General features: G+C 32.2%; 1 protein-coding gene across 1 annotated transcript; it reads right to left on the reverse strand.

Moving 5' to 3' along the window:
• Nucleotides 1-276: 276 nt before the first annotated feature.
• LOC108912496 (facilitated trehalose transporter Tret1) lies at nt 277-9,741 on the reverse strand. The gene is made up of 2 exons (XM_018717729.1): nt 9,582-9,741; nt 277-2,264 (listed from the first exon to the last, which is right to left on the reverse strand). Exons 1-2 carry the CDS (start codon nt 9,631-9,633, stop codon nt 901-903), a joined length of 1,416 nt encoding a protein of 471 aa, XP_018573245.1. The 5' UTR covers nt 9,634-9,741; the 3' UTR covers nt 277-900.
• Nucleotides 9,742-15,029: the final 5,288 nt, after the last annotated feature.

The raw sequence follows: 15,029 nt of genomic DNA on the forward strand, positions 1-15,029 counted from the left end.
TTTTCTACGTGTTCATCGTTGTCAAAGATGATGAGAGAACAACAAAAATACAAAACACTTATTTGAATGAATACATTATTTAACAATTGTAATATATCAGGTATTTGTTTTTGTATTAATTATATTGATAGTTGGGGCATATTCAAAAATTTCAAAAACAAAAGATGATAGACTTATTTTGGTAAAAATTTTCTGACCTACTGCCTGGAAAGTTTTCGTACTACAATCTGAAACATTCTGTATGGATGTACAAACTGGGTTAAAAAAAGTCGAATAATTAAAATAGATTTTAATCTGATCTAGCAGGTACTACTTACAAGAGAGCTTTTTTCTTATATAAAAATAGCAAAAATACATTTTCAAGAACATGCAATTTTAATTGTCTTATGCTTTCCATAATTTGAGTAGTATTATCCGAATATTTAAGTAACATATACATACAATCTATTTAGAACACTTAAAAAGCTCATACATTTGCAATAAATTAAATATTAATTAGTATATACATTTTTAAGACAAAAAATAGTTTACAAAATTTATAAATAATAATTTTAAATCTATAAATGAATAATAATAAAAATATACAGTCTGGCCATTCTTTTGCAAAATTAAAATATTCCACATAAGAGCGGCCTGGAGTAAAAATAAGGGCATCTGGTAATTCATTCGCTACTTACAATTAAAGTCTATTTTAAATTTTAGCTTTGTAGAGGGACTTAAGGCAACTTCAAGGAAAACGGATTTACAAAACATATAATTTGGAAGAATACTTTTGTAAAAAAATTGTTGCCTAAACATTGCGACTCATTTTTTCCAATGCAAATATTTTTTCCAATGCAAATAGCAATGATAATGTTGCTACATGAGTCATTCAACGTATCTTAAAACTAGAATACTAGATCAGTACGCCTCTTTCTCACTAACGGACTTTATTTTGTCAGATCCATTTAACATATCTTGAATTTCGTTGAAGCTTTTGCCTTTAGTCTCTGGTACAAAGAATATACTGAATACACCAGTAAACAAACAACATCCAGCGAAGAACCAGAAGCTCCCCGACTTGCCCATTGCAGAGTTCATGTTGTTGAAAAATTTCGTCACCAGGAACGAACTTAACCAACAGGCGATCGTTATAGTAGGGGCGGCTATACCTTTCACATTACTGGGGAACAGTTCCGAAGATAAAGTCCAAGGTATCGAACAAATTCCAAAGTGGAAAGCGAATATGTAGAGGATCAAACTGAAAATTGGCACCCAGAATACGGGGTCTGTCTGTATATCCGTAAAATCCTGCATGTAAAAGAACGTGCCAAGAGTCGAGAGGGCTATTACCATTCCGAAGCATGATGTTACAGTAAGTACTTTCCTTCCTAACCTGTCTATTAGGAATGGGGTGAAGAAACTGGATAAGAAAATAGAGAATCCTACGATCAGAGCTGAAACATCTGAAGCTATTTCTGTTCCTGCAGCTTCAAATATAGTTTGCAAGTAAAACGTAATTGCACAGAAGCCCGAGAGTTCCTGAGATATCACTAAGACTAGGCATATTATTAGCGCTTTTCTGAGACCTTTGTTTAGAATAATATCTTTGAAGTGACCAGTTTCTTCTTTCCCCAAATTTTCTTTTATGTGCTCCAGTTCATGTTTCACCCCTTCTTCATCGAGAGATCTCAGTGACATCAAAGATTTTTCTGCTTTCTTCAGTTTATTCACTGATACCAAATAATAAGGTGTTTCTGGACCAAGCAATAAAAATACTATGAAGAACGTAGTAGGGACTATAGCTAGAACTATGTTGAACCATTGAATGGATAGGTAAGGACCAATGGCATACGGTATGAAATTTCCAAAAGCCCAAAAGATGTTGAGAGTTTGAGAAAATTTCCCTCTGTCAGAATCGTCTGATATTTCTGCTATGTACATTGGGAGCAAAGTATAACCGGCTCCTGTAGACAATCCACCTAAAAATCTCCCCAAGTAGAAAATGTAAATACTTTGCGCGAATGCCATGCTAAAGAGAGACACAATATGCGGTATGGCCAGACTAAGCAGTCCTATTTTCCTTCCGAACTTCTCAGCTATGAATCCAGCAGGTAGAGGACCCATCATGGCACCGATGGTGACGAGAGATCCTATCCAAGCATCCTCATCGTCGGTAATTGGCCTGCCTAGGGGGTTTTTGGATGTGTCGTTCGAATGCAGCTTAGGAAATACTGGTGATGTCCATGACAGTGTTACGTCGCCGGAAGTAGCAAGCAAATCAACTGAAGAACAATATTGTGTGATTAATAAACCGTGTCAAACGTTTAAATTGCAAATTTGAATTCTTTTTAATTGTAAGAATAGGGATTCTTTGCTTCAGCATTGATAAGTGTTTTTACAAAATTACTTGTTACTAAAGATAATTCATACAAACATAAAAATAAAATACTGCAACGAGCTGGTAAGAAACTTTTTCCCCCAGCTCATCACATAGAGTTATAAGTTATTTTTTCCCATAACTTTTTGTTTCTATTAGATTTGGATAATTATTGGATAAAAGTGTAATTTGCGGTTGTTTCAACTACTGTATTCAGTTTACTGATAGGGGGCACTTTTGTTTGCTCCAAACAAAAGTATGAATGTACTTTCTTATCCCGTTTTTAAGAGTTTTAATTTTTTTTATGATAACATCATTTATTTTTAGGTACTAATCAATTATTATTTAATTCTTGTAGGCGATTTTTTTGTAATTCCACTTTAAACGCGTTTATCTCTAATACCTTTAGTCCATTGAAAAGTTACATTTGGGGTTGCAAAAGTCAGAGCACGCACTTTTATTTTTTGCATGTCAAGAAGGAGTTAGTGTAAAGTTAAATCCATGTTTGTGGGGTTGCAACCCTTGTGCATCGGCCGCCATCTTGTAAAAAGGGCTCCGAAAGGTTTTTATACTACTACTTACTATATCGGGCAAACTATTTGTCGCACAGAAAATTTGTAAATACATTTTTTGTTGCAAATTAAATTCTCTACAAATTTGGTTCTGTAACTTTTAGTCGTAGAATCAAAAATAACAAAGTTATTAACGATAATAAAGGAATAATTTCCATTACAAACTTTTTCAAATTTTATTTATTTATTAGGGTGTTACAGCGATGCGAAACTTGCACTATTCTCCATTCTCTATTCATATTAACGTATACTTACTAGTAAGTATACATTAGGTAGTATATATATGAATGATTAGGCATATGAGGTGTCCTTCAAAGTATTCTTCCAGTTGTGCTACCACGTGCGTACGTGACGTATTTAATTATGAAAAGTATTTTGAGTTTTGTGGACACTATTTTGAATTTTGAGGACAAGAGGTGGGTTCCAGTGTCGACCAAGCAGAATCAGATGCAGATACCCTCATCGTTCGCTCCGCTCTTGCTGCATCCCAATCGTTCGACTCAGTCACTATTGTCGCCGAAGATATCGACATTCTTGTCTTGCTCACGGCATTTGGAAGAACACATTCAAATGTATTTTTTTTAAAACTACCAAAAGGACGTACAGCCGAGCAATTATATTGTGCGTCAAATTTATGTATGTCGTCTGAGACGTCTTTGTGGATAATCTGTTGTTTCTCCATGCCTTCTCAGGATGTGAGACGACTTCAGCAGCTTACAACATCGGTAAAATGAAATTTCTCACAACCCTGGAGACACGTCCTGAGTTAGCTAGTAGAACAGCGTTATACCTCAATGAGAGAGTCGACCCTACTTTGCTCACTGCCGTTGGCGAACGTTTTTTCATCTCTTTATATGGTGGCAATAAAGATGATGATTCTCTTGACAGTCTTAGATATAAACGTTTCGCCAAGTCAGTGAACAAATAATACATTTAATGTGTCTTCACTTCCTCCAACACAAGACACAGCCCGCTTGCACAGCCTCCGAGTCTATCATCTATCAAAAGGAAACTGTGGAGCAATGTGTGGATGTCGGAAGGCAGGCCCAAATGTTCTGCAGTGTGCCTGAATTGTTCTGAGGAGACATGCAGCAACATGGAGATATACAAATTGATCGAGAAGAATGATTTTGAAGATGAACTACCAACAATGACGCCACTTCATTCTCCATCCTTCCTCATCAATTCAATATCGGAAGCTCAACCAGATCCTGAGTCGCAGCCTGGCCCATCAAAGAGACTGAGGATACAGTAGATTGGGAAATATATTTCGATATTTTTAATTACACTAATTATTATGTTAGCTAGTAAATGTCCGTGGATTCTGCCTACTAGGGATACGACGTAAAAAAAACACGCCACCAGACTCTACCTTGTAGGGGGTGGGGAAAAGAGTCAATAACTAATTAACAACATTGCAATGTCAATCATTAAAATGTTTCTTATAAAAATAATGGAAAGATGAGAGAAAACTATGCCTAATCATTCATATTAATGTAAAACCCTAATAAATAAATAAAATTTGAAAAAGTTTGCAATGGAAATTATTCCTTGAAAACCCCTCTATCGAAATGCTCTGATGTATTTTTTTTGTAAAATGACCAAAAAAAAGTTATAACTACCAAAAGAAAATTTGTTCCCAAATTTGTATCTATTTTCTTTAATAACTTTGTTATTTTTGGTTCTACGACTACGAACCAAATTTGTAGAAAATTTAATTTGCAACAAAAAATGTATTTGCAAATTTTCTGTGCGACGAATAGTTTGCCCGATATAGTAAGTAGTAGTATAAAAAACATTCGCAGCCCCTTTTACAAGATGGCGGCTTATGCACAAGGGTTGCGACCCCACAAACATGGATTTAACTTTACACTAACCCCCTCTTGACATCTAAAATACAAAATTGCGTGTTCTGACTTTTGCATGCTAAGCCCAAAAAAATGTAACATTTCAATGGACTACTTCATTTTATCACTAACAAACAAATATATCGTATACAGGGTGTTAATTAAGTATGTAAAATAAATTCAACAGACGATTATTTGAGTAATTTTAAGACAAAAAGCTTATATAAACATTGGTGCGCACTTTACTGTACCTACTTAATTAACACCCTGTATATAGGGTAATTTGACTTTAAATTCTGAAATTACTAGAATATATTCTTTTATTAAATAAACTCCAAAATGCCTAGGTTTCGATATAGAGGAACTGATTACTTCTTGTCAAAGTTCAGAAAACTATAAACGGATTTGATTGAAATTTGGTACAACTTGCAAATGAAGCGTCTTTTGATTGTTATAGTTTTCGTTATAGTTATTGTTTTGGTTGTTATAGTTTTAGTTTTACCACTTGAGTCAGTGGCGTGCGATGGGGTACGGAGCTTCCTTTTAATGTAAACAAGTACGCCATAGTTTTCCCGAAGAAGTAATAATTTATTAAGATAGTAGGTAATGTTCAAAATCTATCAAAATATCTGTTACGAGTAGTATTAATTTTCAACTTGATATTTTCATTAAGAATTTAGAAATAAACACTTGTGGCGAAAACAACATAAGTATTTTTTTGTTTTATGTTACGAACTCAATAAATTTATTTGCCTTAATTCATGTGGAATTGTACTAGTATTAGTAGTTCCTTATCTTTTAGAACTTTGCAGATAAAATAACTCAGTTTAAGGAGGTGCTCAACCTATCGATCCTATACAAGTATTTTCTTTTCACTATTTATTATGTTTTGTAAGAAGACCGCACCGGTCAGTTTGCCGACTAAAATACTGAGAATTACTATCCACAAATAAAAAATAAATTGATAATAAACAATGCAGCTTCGCAAAAAAATAATGGGGGCGTTCGTTTTTTATTTGTTAAATTTTAGACAGTATTATCTAATAGTCCAGACGGTATCTGTTTCAAAGAGTCCATATTTGGGTGGATCATATATCCACGGAGATTTTTGGCTTTTTGGTTTTAAAATATCTCTAGAAACAAAAATTTTTCTATGCGCATAAAAAAAACGTGGGCTTAATTTTTGGCGGCACTATATGTTAAAAAAATTCGAAAAATGTCATATTTTCTTATTTAATTATGTATCTTTTCAAGAGTTGATTTTAGGCGAAAAAGGAAGAGGAAAAGAATGTTTGTAATTAAATTTTATAAAATATGACTAGTTCAAATTGAATGAATCATGATAATTATTGTAAAAATCGGAAAAATCGCCAAAAATGGGGTTAAAACATTACTTTTTAGGGAATTTTTTTTGGGGTCTTTAAGTTCATACTTCATATTATGCAGAATCATCTCACCAAATTTCATCAAAATCGGTTTTATAGATTTTAGATAATAATTTTGCAATCCAGATTTTGAAAAAAAATTTGCAAATTTTCAAAATTTTGCACATCAAGAACCAATGCCCTTAGATACTTGAAAATTTAATCACATATATAAGGGCTCTCAAGCTTTCAAACGCTTTTTGAAAATTCGAATCCGTCAATTAGGAGAGCTCGGGTGCTTGTTTAAACATTGGTAGAATATTTGTACTATAATTTTGTATTTTTGTAATATAATGATTTAATTATTTCTCATTTGCTTATATTTTAAACAGTAAATAATAGTTGAATTATACTTTAATCACAGAAGAAAAGATGATTAAATTAATAATTAATTAATTAATTAATTAACTACACATTTTCGAGATGTTTGGAAAATAATTGTTGTTTAAACAATTTTAGAATATTTAAATAAATTTGTTTTTGATCTTTGATAAACAGTATATAAGTTTATGCACTTACCTTTGATACAATAAAAAAATAAAGTTGATAATAATTAAAGAAAGTTTAAAGATAAATAATTATTGGACTGTTGAAAGACCAATAATTATTAACGGCAGGCATTTGAAAATATGCTAATTGTTTTTTTAACTCGAGAAACATCGATTTAAAAAAAAATCATCAAAATCGGACATCTAAAAGCTGAGACATTAAAAATGTTTAAGCGCGTCGCGGTTTTGAACTCGCCTATTCAATTTCGAGCAGGCCGAAGCGGCCGCGCTCTTTGTGTCCCCCACCACCATCACACGTACGATTTTCTTGAATTTCTCGCTTGTATAAATAACTTTAAATGCGTTTTAAAGTAGGTTGCCAATGAAGAAAAGTATTGCAAACTTAGACCTGGTAAGTACTCGGAATACCAAAGGTATTTTAAGAAAAATTAGCCCGGATGTTTCAGTACATTTAGTGTAAATGACGATTAACTTTGATCGGCTATAACTACGTAACTAATTGATCAATCGATCTGTTTTTTTTAAAGAAGTGTCTTTCTATTAACTTTTAAAACCTGCTTTAAAAAATTTGATTTGATTGAATATTCACAAAGTTATTCTAATTGTTTATAAGTAAAAAAAATCGACCAATGTTTAAACAAGCGCCAGAGCTCTCCTAATTGACGGATTCGAATTTTTCAAAAAGCGTTTGAAAGCTTGAGAGCTTTTCTATATGTGACTAAATTTTCAAGTATCTAATGGCCTTGGTTTTTGCTGTGCAAAATTTTGAAAATTTGCAATTTTTTTCTCAAAATCTGGATTGCAAACTTATTATTAAAAATCTTTGGAACCAATTTTGATGAAATTTGATGTGATGATTCTACATAACATGAACTTTTCTTAAGTCAAGTATGAAGGTCTTATACCCAACTTAAAGACCCCAAAAAAATCCCTAAAAAGTAATGTTTTTTAACCCCATTTTTTGGAGATTTTTTTCGATTTTTATAATAATAATCATGATTCATTCGATTTGTAACTAGTCATATTTTGTAAAATTTAATTTTAATTTAAACAAACATTTTTTTCCTCTTCCATTTTCGCCTAAAATCAACTCTTAAAAAGATACATAATTAAGTAGGAAGAAAAATTTGACATTTTTCGAATTTTTTTAACATATTATGCCGTCAAAAGTTAAACCCACGTTTTTTTATGCGCATAGAAAAATTTTCATTTCTAGTGATATTTGAAAGCCAAAAAGCCAAAAATCTCCATGGATATACGAATCATCCAAACCAAAACAGATACCGCCTAGTTTATAAATACATTTACTATTTTCGTAAAAAGCGAATGGTATATTTTTAAATATAGAATTAAAATTTAAAAATCTACCATTTAAAATATCTTTCTTCAATTATAATTTGTCAGCTTCATTTAGAATCTTAAGATATTTTAAAAAATAAATCAATTTTTTTGTATTTACACGTTTGGTATGCCGAAAACTAATTGTCCTTAATAAAGAGTTGTTAGAATAAAATATACTTATTTTTAATAAGTATATTTTATAATATATAAGTAATAAGTTCCTGTAATGTCAAAGGAATGTGGAAAGTTAGGCAAATGCCGTTTTTCAAAATTTCTAAAAAAGAAATGTAAAAAAACAAATGACAATTTCAAGTGTTCTCAGTAAACGGTAAGAAATAATCATATCTTTGTCTCCGGTTGCCATAAAAAACTCTAAGTACATCAAATTTCAATCAAATATCTTAGTTATTTGTTGTTATCTCAAAGTTATTACATAAAAAAATTCTTTGAAGGCCGTAACTTTTAAGCATACAAAATTATCTATGACAGTTATAAAAGAATAAAAAAATCGGAATTCATATGGAATCACGAACTATGGAATAAATGGGGTAGCAACAAAAACCAATCAGAAAAGCGATGATAAAGACGTCACAATAATCATCTGACCATCCTTCTTTATCTAATCTCTTTCTGACTATAACCATCATGCGTCCACTTTTAAGCGATTTGAATAACGGCCTTGATTAATTGTTTTAACGTGAAAATTTGAAGTTACGTTTGAGTTCAATATTTTAGTAATTAACAGAATATTTTGAGGAAATCTGATTAATCGTCAACCATAAGTCTCTAAATTCGAAATATTCAAATAATTTCAATAATGTAATGGGTTTCCATTTTGGATTTTATCTTTATCATTAATTGTAATGTTCACTGTGAGTTACTCATATTGTAAGACATGTGAGATAAGATTAAGATATTTTTAAAAGTTTCCATTCCATTAGAAACATTAGTTTTTTTAACTTATCTGCCTCATGGAATTTAGTACTTTAGGTTTCCATTTACATGAATAGTTATTTTCCAGTAAGTCAGCATTGTATATCTAACTTTATTCTAGACGAACGCAAACATATTTTTTACAAGAAATTACAATTCTATGGAACCCATCAAGGTTTGAGACAGATAGATCATCATACATAGTTTAAATTAAACTTGAATTTATTGAACATGGGGTCATATTTAAAAAACCTATTTTTGTTCATGAATTACTATTGTGTACTGAAGTACTATTGTACTGAATTACATGCGACTTAAAATCATCTATGATCGTCCATAGTAGTATATAAAATATGTCTTTAGATTTATTTACTTGCCTTAACATACATTTAAATCTTCGAGTCTACCGAAAAACAAAAGGCTAATAAGTTATTTCTTATTTTTTCCTTTAATGCATCTACAAATTATAATAATTCGGCTAGTATATTGCGGTAGACCAAATGATCAGTCGCTACAATTTGAAATGACACCTTCATTAACACTATGATACAACTACAGTAATACTAAATGCGGTTTGCTCGAAAAGTAATATCTACCTGTGAAGACTATTAGGAGAGTAAAACTGTAGAACCTCTTCTTCGAATACATTTTTCCGTAAACTTGTCGGTTTTGCCAATCAGACTCTAGTTCAATGTGTGCACTGGAATCACCCTCAATGCATTTAGCAGTCACTGTTCTGTGGCAGATTAGTTAATCCCTCGAGACCTACTGAATTGGTTAAAGTGGCGGAATATGTTTTTATTTATAAGTGTATTGATAAGTCTAATCAGACATTCAAGACACTTGAGATTCTCGCTGAGATTGTAAAAACAACACAGGGGATAATGAGAATACAATGTGTTGAAATTCAAACGTCGATATCTCTTTCAACTTGTATGATTAAACTAAAATAGGTCGGTTGATATAAACAAATACCGAGAAACAAATGTCGGTATATTGTGTCGGTAATTATTTGAGAAAAATTTCGAGGACATGGTATGCATTTTATGAAACGCGTTCCAATGGGGGCCGCGGAGAGGGGGCGGGACATTGGGCAGCGAATGAAGCGACCTATATCTAAAATATTTTCTAAAGGCACGACTTGTCTTGTTCCAGAGGTTAGTTTACGTTGAGGCGAAATTCGAGTTCCTGACCCCATAGAGGAATTATTTAGACTTACAACCTATGTGTGAATAACTGTAGTGTCAATACTTATAGACTGAAGGAAATATATTTTAGCCATACGTAGAAATTAACACTAACAAAATATCTTTAAATAAGCTCCAGAACGGTTACGTTGCTGACTTAGTAATAGTTATTTGTTTAACTAGGCAGTAAAGTACAACATTTTAATGCCGCGGCTAGTATTAATAGACGAGGCGCAACCGAGTCTATTAAAGCAGCCAAGGCATTAAATCTACTTTATCCACAATCACCTTATAATCGGACTTTTATCCAAATGTATGAACCGTCTAAAGTGATACTTTATCCACTAGTCACTAGTGGAATAAAGTAACTTTATTTCACTAGTAGAATAATGAAAAAATAATAAACGTATAATAAATCAAATTTAATTTATTTACTTATTCACATTAACATTTACATTTATGGTAATAGACATTTTTTATCACATTTAACTTCCTTTCCGTTAATAACAACCCTTGTAGCATTGTTGTCATCATTTTCGGAATGCATAACATCTGCCGAAGTGTATGAAAAATTTGCACAAGTTACGGATGTCTCTTCTTGTAAGGAACAGCTATATTTTCCTTGGATTTTCCTTGCAATATCAAGTTTGTTAGATATAGACTTCTCAACATAAGTTTCTGGTACAGAGGAGCTCTTCCATCCACCATGCCGTTTGATGGTTGTAAGATCGGCACCTTTATAGGTCAATAAAGTTGTTGAAGTGCACCTCATACAATGGCCAGTATATGCTTCTAGATTTGCGATATTCAGGAATGAAGCAACTATTGAGGGTACCTTCGCCAATGTGTTGATTCCAACAGGCTGGGAAGTACATTTTTGATTGATGTATCTTAAAAAGAATCTGTCTTGTGTTAGGCGAATTGGGCGCAGAGAAATATATTTTCAACAGCATTCACACAAAATATTTCTTCTATAATTCTAAATTTATGAACGTTGTATATGAACGAGACACATAACGCTGACTATACGTCTATCTTCAATCAATGCAACAACTTGAGAAGCGTCAGCAACACACTGAAAGAAATGCGTTTTATTATTTATTAGAATTCTATATGCCATTATAAGACCATTGTGTACTATATGTGACAGTTAAACAGGTGAATATTGGATATAAAACGCGTATTGCTAGCACACATGTATAGTGACTATAAACCTTATTCTTTATTAAATTATTGTATAACTAGTATACAATTTTTTTTATACCCTTTACGAAATAATAGCAATAACTGTTATTAAAGTGTTCCATATCGTTATTAGAACATCTAGTACTGGTTATAAGTTTTATAATAATAAATGTATTAAACTGTTGTATACTCTGTATGAGTTAAAAACATATGTCATTAAGTTTTCAGAAATTTTATTGGATAACTGTAATTACAAGCTAAGGTTCTAATGTAAACATACATAAAACATACTTTTAAGCATTAAAAATGATGACAAATCGCTCCCAAAACTGTCCAGTTTATTTTCTTAGCAACGATGCACCCGTATTTTCTTGTATTACATGAGAATTTGCACTATAACTCTTCCACCTTAAGAATGAAGCATCCCCAGAAAGGTTGAGCTTCTTTCCATATAATTTTATTTCCTCTGGTTGATTGACTTTATACCCATGCTCTTCTTTGTCACCGTTAACCTTCTGTTCCTCCATCTTATGTAAAACTTAACATCAGCGATTTCTAATAGGACCTACAAAATAATAATTTTTAAGATTTAGACAAGATTTACATTTGAAAAAACAAAACAATTACAAGCCATAAAACAGTTAGATACTTACATAATAATTTTCCATTTCACACAACGCGATATGATCATGTATCCCACAAAACATGTGCATATACTGTCCATTTTCATCAAACTAGACGTGTGTAAGTCGATGCACAGCGGACTGTCGGAAATTTTACGATTGTTGTATTTTCTCTTCTTGAGTAAAGATAATAAAGACGTTGTGGTTTTGTGTGTTTATTTTGACAATGATTGAACATGTATGGACAATAAAAGTGGACTGTATAAGATAGTTGAGTACCGTTCTGCTTCATGCATAGCATGCTACTGAAATTTTAGAAGGGATGAGCTCGTGCGGCGAACCCTAAATCAGCGGCTGGAATAGCCAGGTTTCTTATTGAGTCGGCGCACTTCGCTCTCGGGTCTGACATATGATTATTATTACAAGACTATGAATATAACTTAACAACGATCATAACCGATTATGCACCGAGAGGTGACGATCACTTAACCATTATAAGATGCGTTTTACACGTTAAAAACGGAAACATATTCAGTATAAGAACGAATAATTCTGTTAATACAATTGTTATATACAAATTCGGATACTGGTCTTTATACAACAAATCTTCCCTACTATACAATTGGAATATAAAGTCTATAACACCTAATAATGTATAAGTAATTCATTATAACCTTTATTTCATAGATGCATAAGGTGTATTAAGCACCTTCCAGTTAAACTGATTGAATAATGAGTATGGAGATGATTGCTTTTTTTTTAATAAAAGTTGTATATTGGTTATAAAAGTTTTAATATGCGCTATACACATTATTCTAGATAAACAGTTTAATAAGCCCATTTCTTTCAGTGCAGTTAACGGCATTGTTGTGAAACTTTCATTGACTGTCAAATTTAATTCCAAAAACAATAAGTCTACTTGCCTTTTGGAGAACATTAATGATAAGAAATGATGCATAGTCTGCTGCTGTGTGATTTACGTGAGAATATTAATGTCGTTGAAATAGGAATTTCGGCTTGTAAAATAAAAATTAGACTTACGTAAATGTGGAGTAATCCATCTTAAACCATTGATAATGAAAAAGAACTAGCTTAGGTGCGAGAGCTTCTAAACTAAGCAGATAAGGGGACCTTTGTGAAATATTTTAGGGTGGCCGATTTTTTTTGGCGGTGAGTGTATTTCACAAAATCCACAATAAATGCAACAGTAATTCAATTGAATGATTAGTTTAAGAGGTAACGCCACTCTATAATTTTGAAAAAATCAATTTTTGGGTAAATGATTTAAAGAGGGAAAAATTGGGAGCACGAGTTTTTTTCGAGGTAGAGCGCAACCACTTGCAGAGAGCTGCAGGGGTGATAACGCGCGCGATAGTTAGCTCTTATAGAGGTCAGATTGAATCTCAGATAAAGCCGAAAAGAAGAGTATTAAGAAAATGTTAGTATACAGGGTGATTCAGTCATAATATTATAAATTTTAACCATGTCCCCAAGAGGGAACCGCCGGCCGGCGGACTACAAAGCGTTCGAACGTTGAAGCGAAACAGCTGATTTCCCCAGTCGTCTTGAACGTTGTAATTGGTTTCAAAACTGTGCAACGGATCTCAACTTAACAAAGTACTATAGACGGATGAGTGAGTATTTTTTTAACCGTACTCTCATTTTAAATAGGTAGGTATCATACTACTCTTAGAAAAGCAATAAGTCACACAATAAGTCACTACGTACTACAAACTGAATAATTAATTGAACATAATACTAAAAACTGTTTCAATATAGTGAAAAAAACCTTAACGTTTTGTCGTTCAGTACAGATTAAAAACACAGTAGAAGTTAGGTTAGTGACCGAATACGGTAGTTTTTAAACACAGAAGGGTAAGAGATTAAGAACATTCGATTATGTTAAATGGCCTGCTATAGATCTCCGGATCTCATTCCTATAGGTTTTTTTCTTTGGCCTTACCTAAAAGAAAAAATTTACTCTTCACCTTTAAATGATATTGACGACCTTAAAAACAGAATAAGAGTAGAATGTCGGAGATTAAATGAATATACACTAGAATGTGTTTGAGTGTTACACAGAACTATTCTGTGTTTGGAAGCAAATGGATGTCATTTTGAACATTTGAAATAAGTACTGTTTTCCATTGTTATATTATTATCGTATTAAATATAAAATATGTTACTTTAAAAAACATAGTAACTTGTTTTCGCGGCTGGCTATCATTTTTCAGAATAAAGCTAGGAAAAGTAGGGTGCATCTTTTTTGCTGTTTTTCTAGCAATATTTCTAATGAAATTATAGACTTCCTTACACAGTTGCACGCAGAAAAAAAATATCTTGAATTGATAAAAAAATATATAGTGTGCCATTTGAACAAAAACAGTTGACTATAGCAATTTTGACATGTTACTATGGAGACGATCTAATAATGTCATTTGATAGAGTTTGAGCGGCGATTTAAAAATATATAGGGTTTGTTATAGCTATTTGTTAAAATAAAAGAGATACAGGGCCGCGAATTATGTGTGTGTGCTATTGTACAGTAAACATCGTTTATGGTCAATACGATAAAAGTGATTCAAAACGTGGTATATTAGTGCTATTATTTCTTGGAAAACATACTATCGTAACCTTGTTAATACTGTGAGTACAAATATACCAAAATCAAATTTGCAAGTGTTGTATTCTCGGCAATAATTGCATTTATACTTGACGAACAATAGTACTTTACAGACATTTTTCCTTATCGCCTTACTTTTTATTCATATAAACTCTATTCGAGGTTTTGTTGACCCTGTGTCAGCAGTGGCTTTTGGAGGTTCTACATTCATATTAGATCTGTTTCTTTATTCAACATTAATTTTCCATCATGCCGGCAGTTAAATGTGTGTGCTGCGATAAATCGAACGAGGAAAATAGACTTATATACTGCAGCATTTGTAAAGATTAATACTATCATTCTTGTGCCGATTTAACTTCTGTCGAAGTTAAATCAATTAGATCTAAAAAGAACATTAACTGGACTTGCCAAAAATGTTGCCAGATG

Source organism: Anoplophora glabripennis, unplaced genomic scaffold (assembly GCF_000390285.2).
Source record: "Anoplophora glabripennis isolate ALB-LARVAE unplaced genomic scaffold, Agla_2.0 scaffold602, whole genome shotgun sequence".
Taxonomy (NCBI): Eukaryota; Metazoa; Arthropoda; class Insecta; order Coleoptera; family Cerambycidae; genus Anoplophora; species Anoplophora glabripennis.